Below are 26,333 nucleotides of genomic sequence, written 5' to 3' on the forward strand. Positions count from 1 at the left end.
TTCAGAAAACTGGCATAATCTAGTATTCACTACTCATTTCTTTGCCTCCCTACGATTTTTGGACCTCTTAGGTTCTGTGTATGCCTCAGTAAGAATATGTTGCTGTAAATGTGCATAGTCAGCATGATCAACAGACATGTACACACCTGCATGCCCAGAGGTGAATTTTAAATTGTGTGTAAGTGCCAAAATATGCAGTTATGCAGCTGTGTAACTACCATTTGGAGGTCCAAAACACAACAGAATTTAGCCCTTTTGCATTTTATCCTTTGGAGTGATTGCTTCTCTCACCACTTCCTTTGTTCTTAGATGGAGAATGATGAGGAGGGAAAACACAACCTCAGTGTCAGAGTTCATCCTGCTGGGGTTTTCCAGCCACCCCAAGACCCAGCTGCTTCTGTTTGTGCTCTTCCTAAGTATCTACCTGGAGACCCTCTTGGGGAACAGCCTCCTCATCGTCCTTGTCAAGATTGACTCCCGTCTCCACACACCCATGTACTTCTTCCTGGCCAACCTCTCCTTCCTAGATATCATCTACACGACCACCACTGTACCCCAGATGCTGGTCCACCTCCTCTCCACAAAGAGAAGCATTTCCAACGTTGCCTGTGTTGCACAGATGTTCATCTTCCTTTCTCTGGGGATAAGTGAGTGTATCCTGTACGCTGTTATGGCCTATGACCGGTATGTGGCCATTTGTCATCCCCTGCGCTACACAGTCATCATGAACAGGTCTGTCTGCGTCAAGATGGCCATCAGCTTCTGGGTATCTGGCTTCTTCTTTGCTGCATTGATTACAGGCTTCACCATGAGGTTGCCCTACTGCAGCTTAAATGAAATCAATCACTTCTTTTGCGAAGTGCCAGCCATCCTGAAGCTGGCTTGTGCAGACACACGCCTCACTGAGCTGGTCGTCTTTGTGATGGCAGTCATCATCCTCCTGGCCCCACTGTCTTTGATCCTAATCTCCTATGTATTCATCCTGGCAGCCATCCTGAGGATCAGCTCAGCTGAGGGGAAGGTCAAAGCCTTCTCCACCTGCACCTCGCACATCACCGTCGTGACTCTCTTCTACGGTGCCGCCATATTCATGTACATGCGCCCAGCCTCCAGCTACTCACCCGAGCGCGACAAAGTGTTTTCCCTTTTGTACAATGTGGTGTCTTCCCTCCTGAATCCTCTTATCTACAGCCTGAGGAACAAGGAGGTGAAAGCAGCCGTACTCAAAGTGATGGGGAAGACGGACCACTGAGTCACGGTGGAGGAGGAATGGTGCAGTGACTCACAGCTCCTAGGTTTGGGATACTAGTCTGGGAGGGGAGCGGGGTTTAGTGACTTATAGCCCGTGGAGAAAAAAGTCAGGACATCTGGCTCTTTTCCAATTCCTACAACATGGAAAGGGCAGGCTGGGGCTGGGAGTCCATATGTTTGCATTGTCTTCTTTCAAATGAGAGAGAAATGGTGTCTTACAGGCTGGAGTTGTGGGGACCTGGAATCTGAGCTCCTGAATCTGAGCCAGACTAACTGTGTGACACTGATGATAAGACATTCAGAAAGAAAAAGGGGGAGATTCAAAACCCAGGAGTCCTGATTTCGTATCCTGCTGAACCACATTGATCCTCAATCGTCACCCACTCAGCTGAAATGACCTGAATTGTTATTCAAGTGTTAGAAGATTTTCAGGAAACCACTCAGGACCTCGTTTAGGCACTCTGGTACTAAAGCTATTTCTGTCAGCTTATGGTCCGTCCTTACAAACCAGCCTCAGCCACTTTCAAGGTGTCTGTCTCTGATGTGCTTGTGGGGAAACCTGTAGGGTGCTCTCACAGTAGCTTCACCTCTTCATTGTTGGGATTGTCGCATGGGACTGGAAGTGGATGGGTGGGATGACATGATCAAGGTGAGCGCCCCTGGCAGTGCCAAGGGTGAGCTGTACCTGCACCCATTATGGCACCATATACCTGGGCACATACAGCTACTGTACTGTAGGAAGAACCTGAGAGAGCCTGAATTGGTGTTGGACGCAGCACAGGACCTTCTGTGTTTCCCAAAGGCTGATGTTCGCTCCACTGCTAAGAACTCAACAAGACATGTACTGCATTGACAGGGTTTTGTCTACCCAGAACTAACCTTGGTTTATAATAGGAGAAAATTGCTGCATGGAGACAAGGCAGGGTAATATTAATCCAGTGGTGCCCGTGCACACAGTTAACCACTTTTACTAAATGTGTAATCAGAGTGGTGAAACTGTCTGCTTTTCTTGGTGTTGTATTTGTTCAGGTATGAGTTCTCAGAACAGGAGAAGTGTGGTACGTACACTTTTTTCAGCTTCTCGAAAAGTGAATTTCATTCCTGGAGTTGAATGTCATGAATAGAGAAGTGTCCATTAATATATTTTGGTTCAATTTATTCAGATTGGTTTCTGGAGGCTTTTGCTAAAAATACCACAAATACTTGGTCATTTTACAGTGATGTTGCAGCTCTGAGTGCTGAAGAACTATGTGAAAGGTACATAGTTGATATATTTATTCACTGCAGAGTTAACTCAGATGAGTATTATGCATATCCTTGGGCTTTTAAAAACAGAGCATAATTTCATGAATCTATGCTTGTCGGGTGAACCTTTTTTCAGAATGTATTAGCTATTGTGAAAGGTACTGTAATATTATGTGTCTGCTTTCATAGTTTCATAGTTTCACAGCCTCTAGGGTCGGAAGGGACCTGAGTTGATCATCTAGTCCGACCCCCTGCCATGGCAGGAAAGAGTGCTGGGGTCAAACGACCCCAGCAAGGTGTACATCCAGCCTCCTCTTAAAGACCCTTTCTTTCGCTTCTTACGTTTCCTCCATTGTGCAGGAGTTTAAAAGTAGTAATGATGGGAAAATAAATGCAAATCCAAAACCTTACATTGATACAAAATGTTTCCTAATCTCAAAATGGACTCTTTAAAGTAACACTGAACAAGAAAATCTCAAATGTTTCATAAATCAGGAACTGTAAATTCCAAGTTGTGTTTTCTCAAGAAGGGCACATACGCTCCGATAAGGCTGCAGCAAGAGAAACACCAGGAGATTAACTCCTTCTCTTTTCACAATATAAAAAAGGGAAATCAGAGGAAACTGGTTTGTTACATATTTAATTCCAGTGTTGGTTGCATTGCATATTCAGTGCATTGGTCTTTGTTAATTTTTCATATGCCTTCTCCAAATGACATGTCCATAAAAATCTGCTATAGGGAGATATTAGCATTTTAGTGGATGACACTTTAATCAGGGCTATCAAACAGAGAGCTCTTGAACTGGATCTGGCCTTCAGCACCACTCCATCTGACCTGCCCAGGTACTGGGACGCAGCCAGGAGATAACACAGCAGCTCTGCACGGAGAGACCTGATATCTGGGTCACTTACTTGCTGGGTGAGACCCAGGCACTGAAACGCGGGAGGTTGCCCACTGGCACCTAGCACCATTCAGCCACGGATCTCTGTATCCTGCTACAATGTTGGTCTTCTGCTTGCCCAGGGTCCTCATGCAAGGGGCTGCGTACCTGCCCGGCCAGCACGCGGCACAATGGCTGTCCTGGGTAGCCATGTGGGTGCTGGCGTGTGCCCACTGCACATGGAGTAAGTAGGATTGCAGACTGTGCCTAAGACCCAAAAATCGAAGTCAGGAGGCTGATTAGCTGCCATTTTGGTGCATCAAGCGAACTAGGATTCTGCTGGTTGGTTTTCCCCGTTCGGCCAAGAGCTCCTTGTGAAAGGCATGAGCCCAACTCCTGCTTAGTATCTGCGTCAGTGTAACACTTCAGGAAGAAACAGGCATTGCCTGCTATCACTTTTGCTGCAGGAAAATTTTAATGGTGACACCATTGGTCACCAAATAGATGGCCTGTGCACCAGACCAAGGGGAAATCAGTGGCATGACAAAAGTTAGTAATAAATTCTGTCGTTTTATTGCAGTAGATGCCTGTTAGCTCTGTGGTGGATGCACTCTCCAGCCACCCTGAGGAGGTGACCCTCTTAAAATGGGGAAGTTGGGGTTCCCTGCTTACAGAGCTCTACCCTTTGATCTCCAGAGGCATGTGTCCAGACTACAAGTCCCATTCAGGTCCAGCCTTGGAGCCATAGACCTGGGGAGTCCCTGGCACACCATGCCTCTATGCCAGGACCCATTTAGCCAGATGTGCCCCTGGAAATCCTTGGGATGGGCCTGGGTAAGTAAGCGGGCAGACACTTTTAAGGGCTGGAGGGGCTTCATCCTGTCTGGGACTTTCTGGAGTTTGCAGGATGGGGTGCCTCAAGCCCTGGGAGAAGACATCACTCCTTGTCCCACACCATTAGGAGGCATGACAAGGGGAGACGTGTGTTTCCGTCAAATGTTGGCGAACCCCAATCAATTTTGGGTTGAGAAAAAAGGTTGACTTTGTAAGTGCTTCCCCCAGCTTTCCAAAATGATTTCTCTTCTATCTGAATCGAGCTTGAGCCATGTAATCCTCAGTTGTTTCCTGTGCATGAGCAAGCTTTGGAGCATAAGTAACCCAGGGAAACTATCTTAAAGTGTCGGAATATGTCCCACTCTTATTTGGTCCTTATGTTTGTGCTTCCTCCATAACTATCAACTGTGATTTTTCATTTTCTCATGGAGTAACCCCCACCTGAGAGAAAATCTCAAGGAGGAAATTCCCTTCCAGTGAAATTTGCTGGTCATTTGATACCAGCATGCTTGAAGTCATGGTGGGATGAAACTTTTGATTGGGCAGTAGACATAGAGGGCTACAGGTAGTTTAGAAGAGATAGGAAGGGGACAAAAGATGTGTGTGGGGGGGTTGCGCTCTGTGTTAGGGAACAGTATAGCAGTTCTACCTTCCCAATGGGACCAGAGGAAGGCTTAACTGACACCCTGTGGGTCAAGCTCCAAGAAGGGTGGGGGAGAGGGATCTGGTGGTAGGGGTTACTACAGGCCCCCACATCAGGAGGAAGAGCTGGATCTGGGATTCTCCAGGCAGCTGGGGGAGGCCGTGTGTGCAAAGGATGTTTTGGTCATGGGTGATATTAATTACCCTGACATCAACTGGGAGGAGCAGTCGGCCAGGTCTAGCCACTCAGGAAGCTTCCTGACGTTTCCAGAACCTACACCTTGTTCAGGAGACACTTGTCCCCACTAAGTAAATGTCATACTGGATCTGATGTTAGCTTCTGGGAACAACCTGGCGGAGGAGGTGCTAGTACAAGGGAGGCTCAGGGACAGTGATCATGAAATGATCCATTTTGCTATTCAGAGGAAGGTGGGGAGGGTAACTAGCACAGCACAAATGCTTGACTTTAGGAAAGCCAACTTTGATGTGCTTGGGGTAGTAGTCAGGGAGGCACTCAGAGCCCAGGGGGTAGCTAGTGTGGGGGTCCAGGAAAGGTGGTCCTTCCTCAAGGAGGCTATCCTTGGGGTGCAGCAGGACGCACGTCCTCTGCGCAGGAAGGTGGGGAAAGGGTCCAAGAAAACTTCATGGCTGAGCGCGGATATCTAGGCTGGCCTGAAGGCAAAGAAAAAAGCATCCTGGAGGTGGAAGCAGGGGGCAGGGACCAAGGAGGAGTACACCTCCCTGACCCGAGCTTGTAGGGATTTGGTGAGGAAGGCTAAAGCAGCACTGGAGCTTAGGTTAGCTTCTGGGATTAAGGATAACAAAAAGTCCTTCTTCAAGTATATAGGTAGCAAGAAGAAGTCTCGGAGTAACATTGGACCCCTACGGGACAGGGCAGGGCAGTTGGTGATGGTCGCGTGAGAGAAGGCCAAACTCTTCAACAAGGTCTTTGCCTCTGTGTTCCTGTCTGCTGACAATGGGGTGCTCTCGGGTGATAGCGCAGAGAGGCCCGGGAAGGATGAGAGTCCCGCCGACTGTTAGTTCAGACCTAGTCAAGGATTACCTGGAGGGCTTAGATGTGTCCAAGTGGGTGGGCCCAGATGACCTTCATCCGCGGGTGCTGAGAGAATTGGCTGGTGTCATCACGGAGCCCTTGGCACGGCTGTTTGAGGACTCCTGGTGCTCGGGCCATGTCCCTGAGGACTGGAAAAGGGCCAATGTTGTCCCTATTTTCAAGAAGTGGAGGAAGGAAGAGCCTGGCAACTACAGGCCAGTCAGCCTCACTTCTATCCTGGGGAAGGTCTTTGAAAAAATTATCAAGGGCCACATTTGTGAGAGCCCTGCAGGGGAAGTGATGTTGAGGGGTAAGCAGCATGGGTTTGTGCAAGGCCGATCCTGCCCGATTAACCTGGTCCCTTTCTATGACCAGGTAGCAAAGAACTTAGATGGGAATGGGGAAGTCGATGTCGTCTTCTTGGACTTCCAGAAGGCTTCGCCACAGCATGCCACCCAATTCTGGTGGGCAAGCTGAGGGGCTGCGGCATTGATGAATGCATGGTCACATGGGTGACAAACCGGCTCCAGGGGTGCACCCAGAGGGTGGTGGTGAATGGGCCGATGTTGCCCTGGGAGGGTGTGGGCTGCGGAGTCCCCCAGGGCTCGGTCCTGGGGCCGGTGCTGTTCAACATCTTCATTAGCGACCTGGACGAGGGGGTGGAGAGCACCCTGCTCAGGTTCACTGATGACACCAAGCTGTGGGGTAAAGTGAAGACACCAGCAGGCAGGGATCACATCCAGGCAGACCTGGAGAGGTTGGAGAAGTGGGCGGATCTGAGCAGGATGCGGTTCAACAAGGACAAGTGCAGGGTGCTGCACCTGCGGAGAGGGAGCCAGCATTATGGTCACAGGTTAGGGGCTGCCCCTCTCGGCAGCACAGAGCCAGAGAGAGATCTTGGAGTCAGGATCAACTCCAGGGTGACTACGAGTTTCCAATGTCACGAAGCAATAGGCAGAGCCAACTGCACCCTGTCCTGCATCAACAGGGGCATCACTAACAGGTCCGGAGAGGTCTTGCTCCTCCTCTATGCGGCACTGGTCAGGCTGCAGCAGGAGTCCTGTGTCCAGTTGTGGGCGCCGGACTTCGGGAGGGACGTGGACAACATGGAGAGGGTCCAGAGGAGGCCACTTGTATGGTTGGGGGCCTCTGTGGCCAGCCCGGTGAGGAGTGGCTGAGGGACCAGAATCTCTTCAGTCTCTGCGAAAGGAGACTGAGGGGGGATCTTGTGGCTGCCTACAACCTTATCAGGGGCCAGCAGCAGGGACTCGGGGAAAGTCTGTTCACCAGGGCCCCCCTTGGGGTCATCAGGAACAGTGGCCACAAGCTGAGGGAGGAGAGATTTAGGTTGGATAATAGCAAGAACTACTTCACGGTAAGGGTGGCCAGAGCCTGGAATAGGCTTCCCAGAGAGGTGGTGCTCTCACCTTCCCTGGAGATCTTCAAGAGGAGACTGGACAGGCACCTGGCTGGGGTCTTATGACCCCTCTTGCCCCCAGTGCTGCTTCCTGCCCATGGCGGGAAGCATTTTCATACTCCAAGTATTTTCATCTTTCTGATCATTAGTTACATATACAGAAACAAAGGTGGAATGAAACCATGGTTGTCATTTTTGACGGATGCTTCCTTATGTCCCCTGTTTTAGGATTACCTGTGGGAAACTAGGTGCATGGCATTCCTCACATGTCGCGGCCTAGGGGAACTACTCCACCATCGGCTGCAAACATCAGTGATCTGTGGAGTTGCCCGATTTGGCAACATCTCTCACCGATTTGACATCTCTCACCGTATCTGATATGTTACGAGATATGGTGTGTTTCTTTCCCTGCTCATGCTAGACTTCTCATGTCAGGTGAGACAGCGAGCTCTTTGGGATAGGCGCTGTGTATCAATGTCCAGCATCTGCTCTGGTGGGGTCCTGATCTTTGTTGCCAATAGATGTTTCCTGCCTAGTGCTAGGACCTGAAGTGCAGCTGCTCTGCTTGTCTGTGGTGGAGTTAAATCTCTTCAAGTTAATTTCTGCTGGTTGTTAACAAAAATGGAAGTGAATCCCTGAAAAATATTCTAGCGCTGGAGGATATTCAAAAAAGCCCTAGTGTGAATATCTGCCTCCAGGCCCCTCATTTAGTTCCGTTTTTAGTGTATTACATATCAAGAGGTGGCATAAAAAAGGAGAATTGCTGCTTGAAAATGATATGGGAACTATTGATAGCATCAATATGCTTGAGGATCACATACCTCACATGTCTGACTCCCAGCTTATTTTGCCATGTGCCGAGGTGTCAGGCTCCCTGCTTCCTGAGAAAATGTTCTGAGAACTGGCCCATGGTGGGAAGGGTGCTGGTAAGCAGTGGTGGCTTTGGGCCTTTCATTGTAAGACATACAAAGGACACAAGAAACGGAGAGCAGTGCTTTTGCCAAGAAGTCTTTTCTCCACAGCGAAAAACCAGTCTGGGAACGGGGAGAACAAAGTTTGAAGAATTCTCTGAATTGTATTATGATGCGTCAGACATACAGAAATGAAATGTGGGCACGGGGGATGAAGACAAGGAGGAGATGGGAATGGATGAAGTTCATGGAGGCAGCCAGGGATCTCTAGGCCCCAGAGATCTCAGTTACTTACTTTAAAGGGAAAAAAGAAAGAAAGAAAAGTGAAGTCCAGAAAGGGGCTTATGTGTCATGATGCTGAGCTCTAAAGTGCCTGACATAGACCTCTGCCACGGGTTACACTCAAGACATGATTCACTAGTTAATCATGTCTTAACTTGTAACCCAGTTGCATGTTAAGGAAATTAAAGGTGTCATAAAACAAGGAATGAACCACAATATAATTTCCCAAAAATGTGTAATAATTTTATGGCTGGTTCCTATCATGCTATTAATTGAACGTGGATGCCACATCGTGGGTGAGGAACGGAGGCTGCTTGTTCAAAGTGCGGTGAGGGGTTGGACACGGTGAATGCAATCAGCAACAGGCAGGCCTGACCAGAGAGCTGTCGAGAGGCAGAAAAGCATTGAGTCTGCCGTGCTTGCAGGAGTTTGTGACCGTTCGACCTCGGCATCCCTTGGGGTGCTCTGGTGAACAGACGTTCCCCCAGATCCTGGTGGTCACCCCGATAAACTTATAGGTGGCCATCAGATCACCCCTGAGCCTGCGCTTTTCCAGGCTAAAGAGCCCCATGGCTCTCAGCCTGTCCTCGTAAGATCTGTTTTCCTGCTTCTGAAGGAAGGGAGCGGAGCTCAGTCTTTTGAGTAAAATAGGTCCGGACATGGTGACCACACATGGTCCCAGGCCTTTGGCTCCTTTCGTCCAATAGTTTGCTGGTCTTGCCACCCAACCTCCCGACCTAAGGTGTGGGAGAGAATAGTTAAGTTCCCACACCTGACTTCTGATTGACATAAACCCAATGAGATATTTTGAGGTCTCATTACTTCTGGCCATTTCTTCCCCACATCAATTCCCACTCTTTTTTTCCCCAAGAAGGAAAAAATAAAATAAACTCAGCAAACAACAAAAGGTTTTGTTCTGTTGTGTACATCTTCACCCACTGTTTGTTGTAATTGAACAACTGGAGAGGAAAACCCTGGAGAAGGTGAGATAGCTGGAGGCTGGTTTTGACTTTGTTTTAATTGAACGAGTGGAGAATAAAACCCCGGAGAGCTTTATTTAGAAAGTGGCAAGTAGCTTTTGCCTTTGGTGCCAGACTTTTTTGAAAGAAATGACTTACGGACTCAAAACCAGGTTTGAAATAATTCAAAATTTTTTTGAATTAATTCATAAGCTTTCTAGTTTATGTGACGAGCAGCGGGATGGAGAAGAGAATGAATGTTCCTATACCTGCACTCTTTGAGTAGTCTCTCTTTTTTCCTTTAATATTTCCTTATATGTCAATTGTCATCATTTTAGCAGTTGCCTCTGAACATCCCCTTTACTTTTTAGTGGTCTTTTGAACAGGATTCATGGCACTGAGAAAAGAAATATTAAAAACCCAAAAATTTGCTGTGGATAAACAAATGAAGGATAGATTTCCTAGAGAGTCACATACAGAGGACTTGAGCAGTGATGAACTAGCTCCCCATTGTGCTTCTAATCCGATCACACCAAACTCATTAACAACGTTCCAAATTCACTTCATATTCTCCTGAAACAGAAAGCAGCAATGTACTTAGCGATGCCTTGCCACTGAATTGTAACTTACTGGGTTGTCTAATAGCATTCTGCTTAATTGATCTTTTTAGAAGTGTTACTAGTTTTACTTTACCTGCCAGGTATGATTGGCATCCAGGCAAATTTTTGACAAATGAGGAAAGCTTTAGCAATGCGTGAAGACCATCTCGTCCTTGACCTGAAGGATTAAGTTATGGTGATCCATAGTTTGGTACATTTGGATCATGGATTTTGGCAGCTAAAGGAAGTATCCCGCTCTCTCAGGCGGAAGAGGAGAATGAAGGTAAGTGCAATTTCCTGTGAGCTGTGCTGGTATAAAAATACCAGAATGAGCAGTGCAGGCACTGAACACTGAAGTAAAAGGAGAAACAAAAAATTGGTATTAGTGGAGGTGAGGGACAGAATACAAGCCTGTCTCCAACTATTGGCATTCAGTATTAGCTTTCTCTGTGGCGCTGTTGCTTCGTAAGTGTCCCCTTGTGCCTTCCTCTAATGCCGCTGATACCAGCCACAGCTGGAGGCAGGTGGTCGTGCATGGGAGACCTGTAGCTTGACACAGTTTGGGAATTCCTGTGCTCCCGCAAATAAGTAGTGAGGAGCAGGAATAGATGGATCACTGGTGTAATCCAGCAGGAAAGGACATGGGGAGATGGATAGTGCAGGAGTGAAGGTGCATTGGAGTGAGTTTCCATCCTGAATCCTGGGGAGTGGTTTATGTTCAGGTTCCTTGTAACCATTGCCGTGCTCTACTCAACATCCTTTTAACAGTTTCTTGTGTTTTGGTGTTGTTCTGCCCAATTGCAGTAGTATATGAGGAGGCAGAAGCACTGAGAAGCGATGAGTGCACTGCTCCACTTTGCTGTGCCAAGGGAGCCATGAGCTGGCTGTGTGTGAGGCAGGTTTGCAACTGGCTTGTGTTGGTGGAGCAATGCACCCTGGACCCCCAAGGTGAACAGGGAAGTGGCTGCACTTTGGCTTGTTGTTGACTATCCCAGCAATGCAGTTAAGACTGTCAAAGCAGAGATGTCCTTAGGGAATGCTCTTTTTAAGAGAGTAGAAAGACTGCAAGATTACAGTAGGTCAGAAATTTTCCAGTAGTAGTTAGTCTGTTTTTTTTCCTTGAGCAGTAACTAGCTTGATTTTTTCAGGAACTTGGCATACTCTATTATTCATTTATCATGGCTTTTTGCCTGCCTACTAGGCTATGTGTATGCTTTCGTAAGTAGATGTTGCTGTAAATGTGCATGGTCAGTATGATCAACAGACAGGTACACACTTGGAAGCCCAGAGGTGAATTTAAACTGTGCATAAGTGCCAAAATCTACCATTACGCAGCTGTGTAACTGCCATTGAGGGGTTCAAAGCACCTTTTATGTCTTATCCTGTTGAGTGATTGTTTCTTTCACCACCTGTTTTTGTTCTTAGATGGAAAACGATGAGGGATATAACTGGGAAAATACAACCTCAGTGTCAGAGTTCATCCTGCTGGGTCTCTCCAGCCACCCCAAGACACAGCGGGTGCTCTTTGTGCTTTTCCTAACTATCTATCTGGTGACTCTCTTTGGGAACAGCCTCCTCATTGTCCTTGTCAGGATTGACTCACATCTCCACACACCCATGTACTTCTTCCTGGCCAACCTCTCCTTCCTAGATGTCAGCTACATGACCACCACTGTACCCCAGATGCTGGTCCACCTCCTCTCCACAAAGAGAAGCATTTCCTACGTTGCCTGTGTTGCACAGATGTTCATCTTCCTCTCGCTGGGGATAATTGAATGTATCCTGTATGCTGTAATGGCCTATGACCGGTACGTGGCCATTTGTCATCCTCTGCGCTACACAGTCATCATGAACAGGTCAGTCTGCATCAAGATGGCCATCAGCTTCTGGGTATCTGGCTTCTTCTTTGCCACATGGGTTACAGGATTCACCATGCAGTTGCCCTACTGCAGCTTAAATGAAATCAATCACTTCTTTTGCGAAGTGCCAGCCATCCTGAAGCTGGCTTGTGCAGACACACGCCTCACTGAGCTGGTCGTCTTTGTGATGGCAGTCATCATCCTCCTGGCCCCACTGTCTTTGATCCTAATCTCCTATGTATTCATCCTGGCAGCCATCCTGAGGATCAGCTCAGCTGAGGGGAAGGTCAAAGCCTTCTCCACCTGCACCTCGCACATCACCGTCGTGACTCTCTTCTACGGTGCAGGGATATTCATGTACATGCGCCCAGCCTCCAGCTACTCACCCGAGCGGGACAAAGTGTTTTCCCTCTTATACAATGTGGTGTCTGCCCTCCTGAATCCTCTTATCTACAGCCTGAGGAACAAGGAGGTGAAAGCAGCCATACTCAAAATGATGGGCAAGACGGACCACTGAATCATGGCGGAGGAGGAATGGTGCAGTGGCTCACAGCTCCTAGGTTCGGGATCCTAGTCTGGGAGGGGAGTGGGGTATAGTGACTTATAGCCAGTGCAGTTGGTAGAAAGGTCGCATGACTGATGGTAGGATGGGGCTGAGACTGAACACCCCTGGAATGTCCTCTTCAAAATGACAGAAACTGTATTTTATAGGCTACAGTAGAGAAAACTGGGAATCAAAGCTTTTGCATCTGAACGAAACTGTATGACATTAGTGATAAGATTTTCATAAAGAAAAGGAAAGGCTAGATTCAACACCCAGGAGTCCTGACTGCTTATTCCCCTGAACCACACTGCTCCTTAATCTCTGATTAAATGGCCTGAATTGTTATTCATGTGATATAACATTTTCAGGGAAATTCCAAGGACTTCTGAAAATGTCTGCTCCACTCATCTCTTTCAGACTGAGATCAGGCCTCCTTTTTGCCAGCATAGCTGGGGATGCTAAACGATCCTAGGCATCATCACTGGTGAGGACATGGTCATGCTTCCAGAAGGAGGCTTTTACCAGATTTTCTTCAGCTGTGCAGGGATAACATGATCAAGTTGAGCGCCCCTGGCAGTGCCAAGGGTGAGCTGCAGATGCACCTGTTATGGCACAATACAGCCGGGCAGGTACAGCTACTATGGCCAAGGCTCTGTATCGCAGGCACAACCTGATAGAGCCTAAGTGTGTAAGTTCACTCTCCTGGTGAGAACCCCATGAAACATATCGTCTATTGACTGGGATCTCTCCACCCAGAATTTACTGTGTTTTACAGTCAGAGCAAACTGCTGCATGGGCAGAAGGCAGGGAATAAAATGCAGTGGTGCCCATGTGCAAAGTTAACCACTTTTACTAAATGTGTAACCAGAGTAGTGCACATTTTTGCATTTCTCTGTTTTGTATTTGTTCAGAGTTAAGTTCTCAGAACAGGAGTACGGTGGTACATAGTTTTATTTTTGTGCTCTTGAAGATGGAAATTCATTAATGGAGCTGTACTTCATGTGGAGAGAACTGCCATCACTATATTGGTTCAGTTTATTCTAGCTGGTTTATTTGACTTTTGCTAAAAATGCCGCAAATATTTCATAGTTTCACAGTGACATTTCAGTCATGAGCATCGAGGAAGTATGTGAAAGGCAAGGATTTTGGAGAGTGGTATATATGTTCAATATGGTGATAATTCAAATGAGCATTATGCATATATTTGGGCTATTCAAAACAGGAAGCTCTCTAATATAATAAAAGGCTTAGTCTGTGTGTGTGTCTGTGTGTGTGTGATTCTGTCCATAGTGCTTTTGCCCAAGTGCATGTGCGCCATTTGGCTTCATGGATTAGGCAGCCGGTGGTGGGACCAGCTGAGTTAAAACAGGAGCTCTTCCACCAGTGCCATCTCCTCCTGCAACCTCTGGTGCGGCGGCTCCCTCCTTCCCACCTCCACAGAGTAAAAAAAAAAAAAATTGGGTAGAGCACTTTACAAGCAGGAGGGCCAGCTGAGGAAAAGCAGGCACTCCTCCATTGTAGCGGGGTCAGAGGTGAAGCGGGGGGGATGGGGGATGCACCCATACTGGGGGGGAGGGGAGTGGGACAGGGTCCAACCCAAACTGAGGGGAAAGGGCTGGGTCTTGGTTAGACCAGAACTGGGGGGGAGGGGGGTGGGCACTGTTGGACTGGGGAGGGTGGTAGTGTGGAGTTAGCCCCGAAACAGGGGGAGCTGGTACAGGGTCAGACATGAACTGGCGGGGAGGGGGGAGGGGCAGGGACAGACCTGAACCTAGTGGTGGGGGGAGGCAGGGTTGTACCCAAAACTGGAGGGAGAGTTCAGACTCAAATTGGGGAGGGACTGGGCCTGAAGCAGGGGGAGGGGGAACCACAGCATCAGACCCGAGGGCGGGGAAGGGGTGGAGCAGGGTGAGACCCAAACGGGGGGCAAAGGGGGATGGGTTTTGGACCCGAAGTGAGGGGTCAGACCCAAAATGGCAGGAGGAGGGACGGGGAGAGTATGGTCAGATCTGAAGCAGGGGGAGTGGGGGTAGGACCCGAATTGGGGGGGGAGGCGGCGGGATCAGACCTGATCTGGTGGGAAAGGGGGTGCTGGGTTGGACCCGAACGGGGGGGCAGGGTCAGACCTGAATTCGGTGGGGGGGAGGGGGGGTTGGACCGGAGGTGGGCGGTGGAGCTGGGGCATGGTTGGACCCCTACACGGGGGAGAGGGGTGGAGTGGGGTCGGACTCGGGAAGCGGGGAGGGAGGGAAGCAGAGCGGGGCTGGTTCCTGTCATGCCGTTAATTGAACGTGGATGCCACATCGTGGGTGAGGAACGGAGGCTGCTTGTGCAAAGCGCGGTAAGCGGTAGGACACGGTGAATACAATCAGCAACAGGCAGCCCTGACCAGAGAGCTGTCGAGAGGCAGAAAAGCATTGAGTCTGCCATGCTGGTGGCTCCCGTCAGCTCCCAGCTCATCGTGCTGGCCGTTGTGGAGTCCGCTCCACGTCTCTCAATACAGAGAGAGCCCCTCGCGCTGCTGGGCTTTCACCGCCCAGAGCCCACTGCTGCAGGTCGGGGCTACGTGCTGTGAAAGGACGGGAGCAGACGTCAGTCTTTTATGTGAGAGAGGGCCAGAAACGAGTCCAGGCTCTTGCCCCCTTGGTCCGATAGTTTGCTGGCCTCGCACAGCCAACCAAGAGTGTGGGAAACCATGTTTTAATTCCCAAATCTGAGAGACAAACCAAACCAAATATTTGGGGGTCTCATTACCTTTTGGCTATTTCTTCCCCACTCTATTTCCCCACGCTTTTTTACCCAAAGGAAAATAAACTTTGCAAACAACAAAATGTTTTGTTCTGTTGCATATATCCTCACGCAGTGAGTTTGTTTTAACTGAACAATTGGAGAGGAAAACCCTGGAGAAGATGAGATAATTACAAATTGCTTCTAACTTTGTTTTAATTGAACAATTTGGGAATAAAACCCCAGAGAGTTTTATTTAGAAAGTCGCAAGTAGGTTTTGCCTTTGGTGACTGACTTTTTTGAAAGAAATGACTGAGGGATTCAAGACCAGGATTGAAATAATTGAAAATGTTTTTGAATTAACTCGCACACTTTTCAGTTCATGCAAAGAGCAGCAGGATGGAGGAGAGAACAAATCTCTCTAACCTGCACTCTTTGAGTAGTCCCACACATTTCTTATAATATTTTATTATATGAACATTGTTGGCATTGTAGCAGTTGCCTCTGAACAGCCCCTTTACTTTTTAATGCTTTATTGAATCAGACACATGGCACTGTGAACACAGAAATTATATTAAAAAAAAAAGAATTTCCCAGGAATAGCAAGTGAAGGATAGTAATCGTAGAGATTGATATAAAAGGGACTAAATCTGTGATTGACAAACAATCTTTCCAGATTTCTCTTTTAATCTGATCACACTGAAATCTTTCAATAAGTTACAAATTAACTTCACATTCTCTTGAAACAGAAAGGAGCAATATACTTAGCAATGCTTTGCCATTGAATCCTAATTTCCTGGGGTGTGTACTTGCAAGCTGATTAATTTACCTATTTTTTCTTTACCTGCCTTCCATCATTGGCATGTGAGGACCATCTTGTTCTTGGACTGAAGGACTAGTCTATGGTGATCCATTGCTTGGTACATCTCGATCATGGATTTTGGCAGCTAAAGGAAGTATCCTGCTGTCTCAGGCGGAAGAGGAGAATGAAGGTAAGTGCAATTTCCTGTGAGCTTTGCTGAGATAAAAATACCAGAATGAGCAGTGCAGGCAATGAACACTAAAGTAAAAGGAGAAACAAAGTATTGGTATTAGTGAAGATGAGAGACAAACTACAAGCCTATCTCCAGCTATTGGTATTCAGTATTAGCTTTCTCTGTGGCGCTCTTGCTTCGTAAGTGTCCCCTTGTGGCTTCCTCTAATGTAGCTGATACCGGCCACAGCTAGAGGCAGGTGGTCATGCATGGGAGACCTGTAGCTTGACAGTTTGGGAATTCCTGTGTCCCCGCAAATAAGTAGTGAGGAGCGGGAATAGATGGATCACTGGTGTAATCCAATAGGAAAGGACATGGGGAGATGGATAGTGCAGGAGTGAAGGTGCATTGGAGTAAGTGTCCATTGTGCATCCTGGGGAGTGGGTGTTCTTCATCGGGGACCTCTCAGTCAACACCCAGCCAGTCTGGTTCATGTTCAGGTTCCTTGTGACCATTGCGGTGCTCTACTCAACATCCTTATAACAATTCGTTGTGTTCTGGTGTAGTTCTGCCCAATTGCAATAATATATGAAGAGTCAGAATCAGTGAGAAGTGATGAGCTGCTGCGCTTCTCTGTGCCAGGGGGGCCATGCGTCTGAGGCAGGTTTGCCATTGCTTTGTGTCAGAGGAGTAATGCAGACCCCAAGCAGTCCAAGGAATTCAGCTCTGCTTTGGTTTGTTGTTGACCATGCCAACAATGGCATTAAGACTATCATTAAGTGGTGTTAAGTGGAGATGTCCTATGGGCATTAACTGCTTAAGAACATGGCAATACTGAAAGTAGCAGTGGCTTGGTTTTTCATAGATTTCATAGACATCAGGGCTGGAAGGGACCTTGGGAGATCGTCGAGTCCAGCCCCCTGCCCAAAGGGCAGGAAGTCAGCTGGGGTCATAGGATCCCAGCAAGATAAGCATCCAATTTACTCTTGAAGGTGTTCAATGTAGGTGCCTGAACCACCTCCGCTGGCAGACTGTTCCAGACCTTGGGGGCTCGGACAGTAAAGAAATTCTTCCTTATGTCCAGCCTGAAACGGCCTTGCAGGAGTTTGTGACCGTTCAACCTCGTCATCCCTTGGGGCGCTCTGGTGAACAAACGTTCCCCCAGATCCTGCTGGTTACCCCTGATAAACTTATAGGTGGCCATCAGATCACCCCTGAGCCTGCGCTTTTCCAGGCTAAAGAGTCCCATGTCTCTCAGCCTGTCCTCATAAGATCTGTTTTCCTGACCTCTGATCATGCACGTGGCTCTCCTCTGGACTCTCTCAAGCTTCTCCACATCCTTTTTGAATTTATTTTTCTCCTCAAGCAGGAAATAGCTTAATTTTTTCAGGAACTTGTCATTATTAATTCCTCACTAATCATGTTTTCTTGCCTACCTTCTATTTTTGGACTTAGCAGACTATGTGCACGCCGAGGTAAGAGATGACATCTGCAGTCCTGCAGCTGTGTAACTGCCATTGAGGGGTGCAAGGCAAAAGAGAATTTGTCCCTTCTGTGGTTTATCTTTCTGAGTGATTGCTTCTCTTACTGCTCCCTTTTGATCTTAGGAGGGAAATCATGACGAACCTCACTGGGAGAATAGGACCTCGGTGTCGGAGTTCATTCTGCTGGGGTTCTCCAGGCAGCCCGAGACACAGTTGCTGCTCTTTGTGCTCTTCCTTGTTATCTACCTGGCGACTCTTTTGGGGAACAGCCTCCTCATCGCCCTTGTCAAGATTGACTCCCGTCTCCACACACCCATGTACTTCTTCCTGGCCAACCTCTCCTTCCTAGACATCAGCTACACGACCACCACTGTACCCCAGATGCTGGTCCACCTCCTCTCCACAAAGAGAAACATTTCCTACATTGCCTGTGTTGCCCAGATGTACCTTTCCCTTTCTTTGGGGATAATTGAATGTATCCTGTATGCTGTAATGGCCTATGACCGGTATGTGGCCATTTGCCACCCTTTACGCTACACCTTCATCATAAACAGGCCAGTCTGCATCAAGATGGCCATCTGCTTCTGGGCATCTGGCTTCGTCTTTGCCACATTGAATACAGGCTTCACAATGCGGTTGCCCTACTGCAGCTTAAATGAAATCAATCACTTCTTTTGCGAGGTGCCAGCCATCCTGAAGCTGGCTTGTGCAGACACACGCCTCACTGAGCTGGTTGTCTTTGTGATGGCAGTTATCATTCTCCTGACCCCCCTGTCTTTGATCCTAATCTCCTATGTATTCATCCTGGCAGCCATCCTGAGGATCAGCTCAGCTGAGGGGAAGGTCAAAGCCTTCTCCACCTGCACCTCGCACATCACCGTCGTGACTCTCTTCTATGGTGCCGCCATATTCACATACATGCGCCCAGCCTCCAGCTACTCACCCGAGCGGGACAAAGTGTTTTCCCTCTTGTACAATGTGGTGTCTGCCCTCCTGAATCCTCTTATCTACAGCCTGAGGAACAAGGAGGTGAAAGCAGCCGTACTCAAAATGATGGGCAAGACGGACCACTGAGTCACGGTGGAGGAGGAATGGTGTGGTGCTCTCACAGTAGCTTCACCTCTTCATTCTGGGCTTTGTCGCATGGGAATAGGAGTGGATGAGTAGGATGACATGATCAAGGTGAGCGCCCCTGGCAGTGCCAAGGGTGAGCTGTACCTGCACCCAGTATGGCACCATATAACTGGGCATATACAGCTACTGTACTGTAGGAAAAACCTGAGAGAGCCTGAGTTGGTGTTGGACTCAGCACAGGACCTTCTGTGTTTCCCAAAGGCTGATGTTCGCTCCAGTGCTAAGAACCCAACAAGACATGTACTGCATTGACAGGGTTTTGTCTACTAAGAACTAATCTTCTTTTATAATTGGAGCAAATTGCTGCACGGACACAAGACAGGTTAAAATTAATCCAGTTGTGCCCATGCACAGAGGTAACCACTTTTACTAAATGTGTAATCAGAGTGGTGCCACTGTCTACATTTCTTGGTGTTGTATTTGTTCAGGCGTGAGTTCTCAGAACAGGAGAAGTATGGTATGTTCACTTTTTTCAGCTTGTTGAAAAGTGAATTTCATTCCTGGAGTTGAATGTCATGAAAAGTGAAGTGTCCATGAATATATATTTGGTTCAGTTTATTCAGGTTGGTTTCTGGAGATATTTGCTAAAAATACCACAAATACTTGGTCATTTTACAGTGATGGTGCAGCTATGGGTGCCCAAGAATTATGTGAAAGGCAAGGATTTTAGACATTGATACTTTTATTCACTGTAGAGTTAACTCAGAGGAGCATTATGCATCTGAGCTCTTTGGCTTTTGAAAACAGAAAGCATAATTTCATGAATCTTTGCTTTCCAGGTGAACCTTTTTTCAGAATGTATTAGCTATTGTGAAAGGTACTGTAATATTATGTGTCTGCTTTCATAGTTTCATAGCTTCTAAGGTCAGAAAGGACCAGAGCAGATCATCAAATCCGACCCCCCGCCATGGCAGGAAAGAGTACTGGGGTCAAACAACCCCAGCAAGGTATACATCCAGCCTCCTCTTAAAGACCCTTTCTTTCACTTCTTACATTTCTTCCATTGTGCAGGTGTTGAAAAGCAGTAATGATGGGAAATAAAGGCAAATTCAAAAGCTTACATTGAAAAAAAAAATGTTTGCTAATCTCAAAATGGACTTTTAAAAGTAACATTGCACACATTGGGAACGTACTCTGAACTTCATCGCTGGTGCTTGTGCACGGATGACATTTGCAATCTAGAGAGTTCAAAGTAAAGGAAAATACAAGAAAAATTGAAATGTTTAATAAATCAGGACCTGTAAATTCCAAGTTGTGTTTTCTCAGGAAGGGCACATATGCTCCCATAAGGCTGCAGCAAGAGAAACACCAGGAGATTAATTCCTTCTCTTTTCACAATATAAAAAAGGGAAATCACAGAAAATTTGTTTCTTACTTATTTAATTCCAGTGTTGGTTGCATTGCATATTCAGTTGCATTGGTCTTTGTTAATTTTTCATATGCCTTCTCCAAACGATGTGTCTGTAAAATCTGGTATAAGGAGCTACTACCATTTTAGTGGATGACACTTTAATCAGGGCTATCAAACAGAGAGCTCTTGAACTGGATCTGGCCTTCAGCACCACTCCATCTGACCTGCCCAGGTACTGGGCCGCGGTCAGGAGTTGTGGAGGGGGCCTGGCCCAAGGGGAGTGGCACGCTGCCCTCAGATGAGCATTATGCATATCCTTGGGCTTTTAAAAACAGAGCATAATTTCATGAATCTATGCTTGTCGGGTGAACCGTTTTTCAGAATGTGTTAGCTATTGTGAAAGGTACTGTAATATTACATATCTGCTTTACTTCACTTCTTACATTTCCTCCATTTTGCAGGAGTTTAAAAGCAGTAATGATGGGAAAATAAATGTAAATCCAAAACCTTACATGTAAATAAAAATATTTTCTAATCTCAAAATGGACTCTTTAAAGTAACACTGAACAAGAAAATCTCAAATGTTTCATTAATCAGGAACTGTAAATTCCAAGTTGTGTTTTCTCAGAAATGACACATACGCTCCGATAAGGCTGCAGCAAGAGAAACACCAGGAGATTAACTCCTTCTCTTTTCACAACATAAAAAAGGGAAATCACAGAAAATTGGTTTGTTACATATTTAATTCCAGTGTTGGTTGCATTGCATATTCAGTGCATTGGTCATTGTTAATTTTTCGTATGCCTTCTCCAAATGATGAGTCTTTAAAAATCTGGTATAGGGAGCTATTAGTATTTTAGCGGATGACACTTTGATGAGGGCTATCAAACAGAGAGCTCTTGAACTGGATCTGGCCTTCAGCACCACTCTATGTGACTTGCCCAGGTACTGGGCCGCGGTCGGGAGCTGTGGCGGGGGCCTGGCCCAAGGGGAGTGGCGTGCTGCCCTCGGCCTTTGGTGGACATAACGATTGGTGGCAAGAGGGTGAACAGGGGTTGATACAGCTATTAGTTTCTTTCTTACTGCCCTCCTTGTGACACTAAGTCCTTGTTAGACCTTATGTTGTGAGTTGAACTAATGTTAATAATCTTAGTGTTGTTTGGCTCAGTGCAGCGAAAAACCTGCCTTGACTGTCCTTCACCTGCACGGCTGTAACTCGCCACGAGAGGTTTGGTGAGCAGGGCCAGCAGATGCAGCACGACTGGCTCGCTGGTCCTGCCGGGCAGAAAGCAGGGCCACTGCTGTGACAGCAGCAGCGAGACCAGGGAGATGCCGGGGAAGCCGCTTTCCAAGGGCTCTGTGGCCTTACTGAGACTAACGTAGCAGCTCTGCACGGAGAGACGTGATACCTGGGTCACTTACTTGCTGGGTGGGTCCCCCAGCCACTGAAACACGGGAGGTTGCCCACTGGCACCTAGCACCATTGAGCCATGGATCTGTGTATCCTGCTACAATGTTGGTCTTCTGCTTGCCCAGGGCCCTCATGCAGGGAGCTGCGTACCTGCCACCAGAATCATTGAGAAGTTAGGCAGTGCTGAGTCCACTTACTCCTGCCACCGAGATCACCACCCCTTTGAAACACACTGTTGCCCCAGCCCATCTTTGGTAATATTGAGCTTTTTCTCATATTAGGATCAATCAAACATTTTTTTGAATGCCTTCCTTGACTTTGCCACAGGAAGAGAAGATGTATGGCAACCTTAGATCTAACCAAGCCCCTAAACTCTGTTTCAAATGATGGCCAACCCCAGTCAGTTTTGGGTCGAGACAAAAGGTTGACTTTGTAAGTGCTGCCCCAGCTTTTCAAAATGATTTCTCTTGTATCTGAAATGAAGTTGAGCCATGTAATCCTCAGTTGTTTCCTGTGCATGACCAAGCATTGGAGAACAAGTTACCCAGGGAAAGCCATCTTAAAGTGTCTGAATATGTCTCACTCTTATTTGGTCCTTATGTTTCTGCTTCCTCCATAACTATGAACTGTTATTTTTTTCATTTTCTCATGGAGTAACCCCCACCTCAGACACAATCTCAAGGAGAAAACTCCCTTCCAGTGAAATTTTCTGGTCATTTGATGCCAGCATGCTTGAAGTCATGGTGGGATGACACTTTTGACTCGGTAGTAGACATAGAGGGCTATAGGTTGTTTAGAAGAGATAGGAAGGGGACAAAAGGTGTGTCCCAATGAAACCAGAGGAAGGCTTAACTGAGACCCTGTGGGTCAAGCTCCAAGGAGGGCGGGGGAGAGGGATCTGGTGGTAGCGGTTTATTACAGGCCCCCACATCAGGAGGAAGAGCTGGACCTGGAATTCTCTAGGCAGCTGGGGGAGGCCGCGTGTGCAAAGGATGTTGTGGTCATGGGGGATATGAATTACCCTGACATCAACTGGGAGGAGCAGTCGACCAGGTCTAGCCACTCAGGAAGCTTCCTGACATGTGTACAGGACCTACACCTCGTGCAGGCGGTATTCGTCCCCACTAGGTAATTGTTATACTGGATCTGGTGTTAGCCTCTGGAGACAACCTGGTGTGGGAGGTGCTAGTACAAGGGAGGCTAGGGGACAGTGATCATGAAATGATCCAGTTTGGTATTCAGAGGAAGGTGGGGAGGGTAACTAGCACAGTGGTCCTTCCTCAAGGAGGCTATCCTTGGGGTGTAGCAGGACCCAATTCCTTTGCACAGGTAGGTGGGAAAAGGGTCTAAGAAACCTTCATGGCTGAGCACGGATATCCAGGCTGGCCTGAAGGCAAAGAAAAAAGTGTACTGGCGGTGGAAGCAGGGGGCAGGGACCAAGGAGGAGTACACCTCCCTGACCCGAGCTTGTAGGGATTTGGTGAGGAAGGCTAAAGCAGCACTGGAGCTTAGATTAGCTTCTGGGATTAAGGATAACAAAAAGTCCTTCTTCAAGTATATAGGTAGCAAGAAGAAGTCTCGGGGTAATATAGGACCCCTACGGGACAGGGCAGGGCAGTTGGTGATGGACGTGCAAGAGAAGGCCGAACTCTTCAACAAGGTCTTTGTCTCTGTGATCCTGTCCGCTGACAATGGGGTGCTCTTGGGTGACAAGGTAGAGAGGCCTGGGAAGCATGCGAGTCCTCCGACTGTTAGTTCAGACCTAGTCAAGGATTACCTGGAGGGCTTAGATGTGTCCAAGTCAGTGGGCCTGGATGACCTTCATCCGCAGGTGCTGAGGGAATTGACTGGTGTCATCACGGAGCCCTTGGCACAGCTGTTCGAGGACTCCTGGAGCTTGGGCCATGTCCCTGAGGACTGGAAAAGGGCCAATGTGATCCCTATTTTCAAGAAGTGGAGGAAGGAAGAGCCTGGCAACTACAGGCCAGTCAGCCTCACTTCTATCCTGGGGAAGGTCTTTGAAAAAATTATCAAGGGCCACATTTGTGAGAGCCCTGCAGGGGAAGTGATGTTGAGGGGTAAGCAGCATGGGTTCATGCAAGGCTGATCCTGCCTGACTAACCTGGTCTCTTTCTATGACCAGGTAACAAAGAGCTTAAATGGGAATGGGGAAGCTGATGTCATCTTCTTGGATTTCCGGAAGGCTTTGCCACAGTGTGCCACCCAATTCTGGTGGGCAAGCTGAGGGGCTGCGGCATTGACGAATGCACGGTCACATGGGTGGCAAACCGGCTCCAGGGGCGCACCCAGAGGGTGGTGGTGGATGGGCCGATGTCGACCTGGGAGGGTGTGGGCAGTGGAGCCCCCCAGGGCTCGGTCCTTGGGCCGGTGCTGTTCAACATCTTCATTAGCGACCTGGACGAGGGTGTGGAGAACACCCTGCTCAAATTCGCTGATGACACCAAGCTATGGGGTAAAGTGAAGACACCGGCAGGCAGGGATCGCATCCAGGCAGACCTGGAGAGGTTGGAGAAGTGGGCAGATCTGAGCAGGATGCGGTTCAACAAGGACAAGTGCAGGGTGCTGCACCTGGGGAGAGGGAGCCAGCATTATGGTTATAGGTTAGGGGCTGCCCCTCTCGGCAGCACAGAGGCAGAGAGGGATCTTGGAGTCAGGATCGACTCCAGGGTGAATACGAGTTTCCAATGTGATGAAGGAATAGGCAGAGCCAACTGCACCCTGTCCTGCATCAACAGGGGCATCACTAACAGGTCCCGAGAGGTCTTGCTCCTCCTCTATGCGGTGCTGGTCAGGCTGCAGCAGGAGTCCTGTGTCCAGTTGTGGGCGCCGGACTTCGGGAGGGACGTGGACAACATGGAGAGGGTCCAGAGGAGGCCACTTGTATGGTTGGGGGCCTCTGTGGCCAGCCCGGTGAGGAGAGACTGAGGGACCTGAATCTCTTCAGTCTCCACAAGAGGAGACTGAGGGGGGATCTTGTGGCTGCCTACAACCTTATCAGGGGCCAGCAGCAGGGACTCGGGGAAAGTCTGTTCACTAGGGCCCCCCTTGGGGTCACCAGGAACAATGACCACAAGCTGAGGGAGGAGAGATTTAGGTTGGATATTAGGAAGAACTACTTCATGGTAAGGGTGGCCAGAGCCTGGAATAGGCTTCCCAGAGAGGTGGTGCTCTCACCTTCCCTGGAGATCTTGAAGAGGAGACTGGACAGGCACCTGGCTGGGGTCTTATGACCCCTCTCGCCCCCAGTGCTGCTTCCTGCCCATGGCAGGGGGTTGGACTAGATGATCTGTCTATGGCCCCTTCCCACTCAGTGATTCTCTGATTCTCTGATGTCCAGGAATCCAGGACTATGGAGGAATAACAGAAAAAATCCATTTGTTGATGATCTTTTGAGATGTAGCTTTATCAGTGCAGAAATAATACGAACTGTATCCCAGTCTTAAAGATTCTTTGGTTTTTATTTCTCCTGTGACTTTTTTCCTTCAGCTGATGAATATTTTAATTTTTGTTATCATTAGTTACTGATCCAGAAACAAAGGTGGAATGAAACCATGGTTGTCATTTTTGATGGATGCTTCCTTATGTCCCCTCTGTTAGGATTGCCTTTGGGAAACCTGGTCAATGGCACTCCTCACATATTGTGGCCTAGGGGAACAACTCGACCATCAGCTGCAAACACCGGTGCTCTGTGGAGTTGCCCAATTTTTCATCTCTCACCATATCTGATATGTTATGAGATATGGTGTGTTTCTTTCCCTGCTCATGCTAGACTTCTCATGTCAGGTGAGACAGCGAGCTCTTTGGGATAGGCGCTGTGTATCGATGTCCAGCATCTGCTCTGGTGAGGCCTTGATCTTTGTTGCCAATAGATGTTTCCTGCCTAGTGCTAGGACCTGAAGTGCAGCTCCTCTGCTTGTCTGTGGTGGAATTAAATCTCTTCAAGTTAATTTCTGCTGGGTGTTAACAACTATGGAAGTGAATCCCTGAAAAATATTCTAGCACTGGAAGATATTCAAAAAAGCCCTAGTGTGAATATCTGCCTCCAGGCCCCTCATTTTGTTCCATTTTTAGTGTATTACATATCAAGAGGTGGCATAAAAGAAGGAGAATTGCTGCTTGAAAATGATATGGGAATTATTGATGGCATCAATATGCTTGAGGATCACATACCTCACATGTCTGACTCCCAGCTAATTCTGCCATGTGCCGAGGGGTCAGGCTCCCCACTTCCTGAGAAAATGCTCTGAGAACTGGCCCATGGTGGGAAGGGTGCTGGTAAGCAGCGATGGCTTCAGGCCTTTCATTAGAAGATATGTAAAGGACAAGAAGTCTTTTCTCCACAGTGAAAAACCAGTCTGGGAACGGGGAGACTTTTAATTACTTTATTCAGGGGTTCAGGTATACAACAATGCTGGCCGCTTACAAAGTGAAAACACAAACAACTTACTACCAAACCAAACCAATCAACACATCACACCATGACAGACACCTTTGCTGCATTTCACGTCGTGTCTTACATGCTAATTATGTGGTCGGCGTGCCAGCCACACAGTCATAAACAATTCAGACCCTGCTCCATCCTATCATACACGTAACAAAACCTTCAACTTCCACACAAAAAGAAAGCAAAAAGCAGCCTAGTGAGGGCCCAGGATGAGGCACGAGCTGGAAGTCGCAGTTTGATACCGAGCCAGCCCGGTTGCCCAGACTGGTCATGACATCAGAGCGCATATTTGAGACGGCCGTCCTCCAC

General features: G+C 47.9%; 3 protein-coding genes across 4 annotated transcripts; all 3 read left to right on the forward strand.

Annotated features, from left to right (window-relative positions):
- The first annotated feature begins 316 nt into the window (after positions 1–316).
- LOC149852582 (olfactory receptor 2D3-like) lies at positions 317–1,842 on the forward strand. The gene has a single exon (XM_090030127.1). The coding sequence runs from the start codon at positions 317–319 to the stop codon at positions 1,250–1,252; it is 936 nt and encodes a 311-aa protein (XP_089886253.1). The 3' UTR covers positions 1,253–1,842.
- Positions 1,843–10,268: 8,426 nt separating this feature from the next.
- Positions 10,269–12,523, forward strand: LOC149852583 (olfactory receptor 2B6-like). The gene is made up of 2 exons (XM_090030100.1): positions 10,269–10,358; positions 11,501–12,523. Exons 1-2 carry the CDS (start codon positions 10,269–10,271, stop codon positions 12,449–12,451), a joined length of 1,041 nt encoding a protein of 346 aa, XP_089886226.1. The 3' UTR covers positions 12,452–12,523.
- A 2,217-nt stretch (positions 12,524–14,740) lies between these two features.
- LOC149852584 (olfactory receptor 2K2-like) lies at positions 14,741–20,682 on the forward strand. Of its 2 annotated transcripts, none has more exons than XM_090030096.1 (3): positions 14,741–14,819; positions 16,075–16,197; positions 17,787–20,682. In XM_090030096.1, the coding sequence occupies exons 2-3, from the start codon at positions 16,108–16,110 to the stop codon at positions 18,735–18,737; spliced, it is 1,041 nt and encodes a 346-aa protein (XP_089886222.1). In that variant the 5' UTR covers positions 14,741–14,819; positions 16,075–16,107; the 3' UTR covers positions 18,738–20,682. The 2 variants fall into 2 exon arrangements, with proteins under 2 accessions (XP_089886222.1, XP_089886223.1); XM_090030097.1 differs by having other exon boundaries at positions 14,764–14,819; positions 16,099–16,197.
- The last annotated feature ends 5,651 nt before the right edge of the window (positions 20,683–26,333 follow it).

The sequence above is a fragment of the Crocodylus siamensis genome, chromosome 15 (genome assembly GCF_052110815.1).
Source record: "Crocodylus siamensis isolate JL-2025a chromosome 15, ASM5211081v1, whole genome shotgun sequence".
In the NCBI taxonomy this organism is placed as follows: Eukaryota; Metazoa; Chordata; order Crocodylia; family Crocodylidae; genus Crocodylus; species Crocodylus siamensis.

Coding starts and splice junctions, on each gene's coding strand:
- LOC149852582 (XM_090030127.1), top strand. CDS start 317: ATGATGAGGAGGGAAAACACAACCTCAGTGTCAGAGTTCATCCTGCTG.
- LOC149852583 (XM_090030100.1), top strand. CDS start 10,269: ATGGTGATCCATAGTTTGGTACATTTGGATCATGGATTTTGGCAGCTA. Junction 10,359..11,500: donor GGCGGAAGAGGAGAATGAAG/GTAAGTGCAATT, acceptor TTTTGTTCTTAG/ATGGAAAACGATGAGGGATA.
- LOC149852584 (XM_090030096.1), top strand. CDS start 16,108: ATGGTGATCCATTGCTTGGTACATCTCGATCATGGATTTTGGCAGCTA. Junction 16,198..17,786: donor GGCGGAAGAGGAGAATGAAG/GTAAGTGCAATT, acceptor TTTTGATCTTAG/GAGGGAAATCATGACGAACC.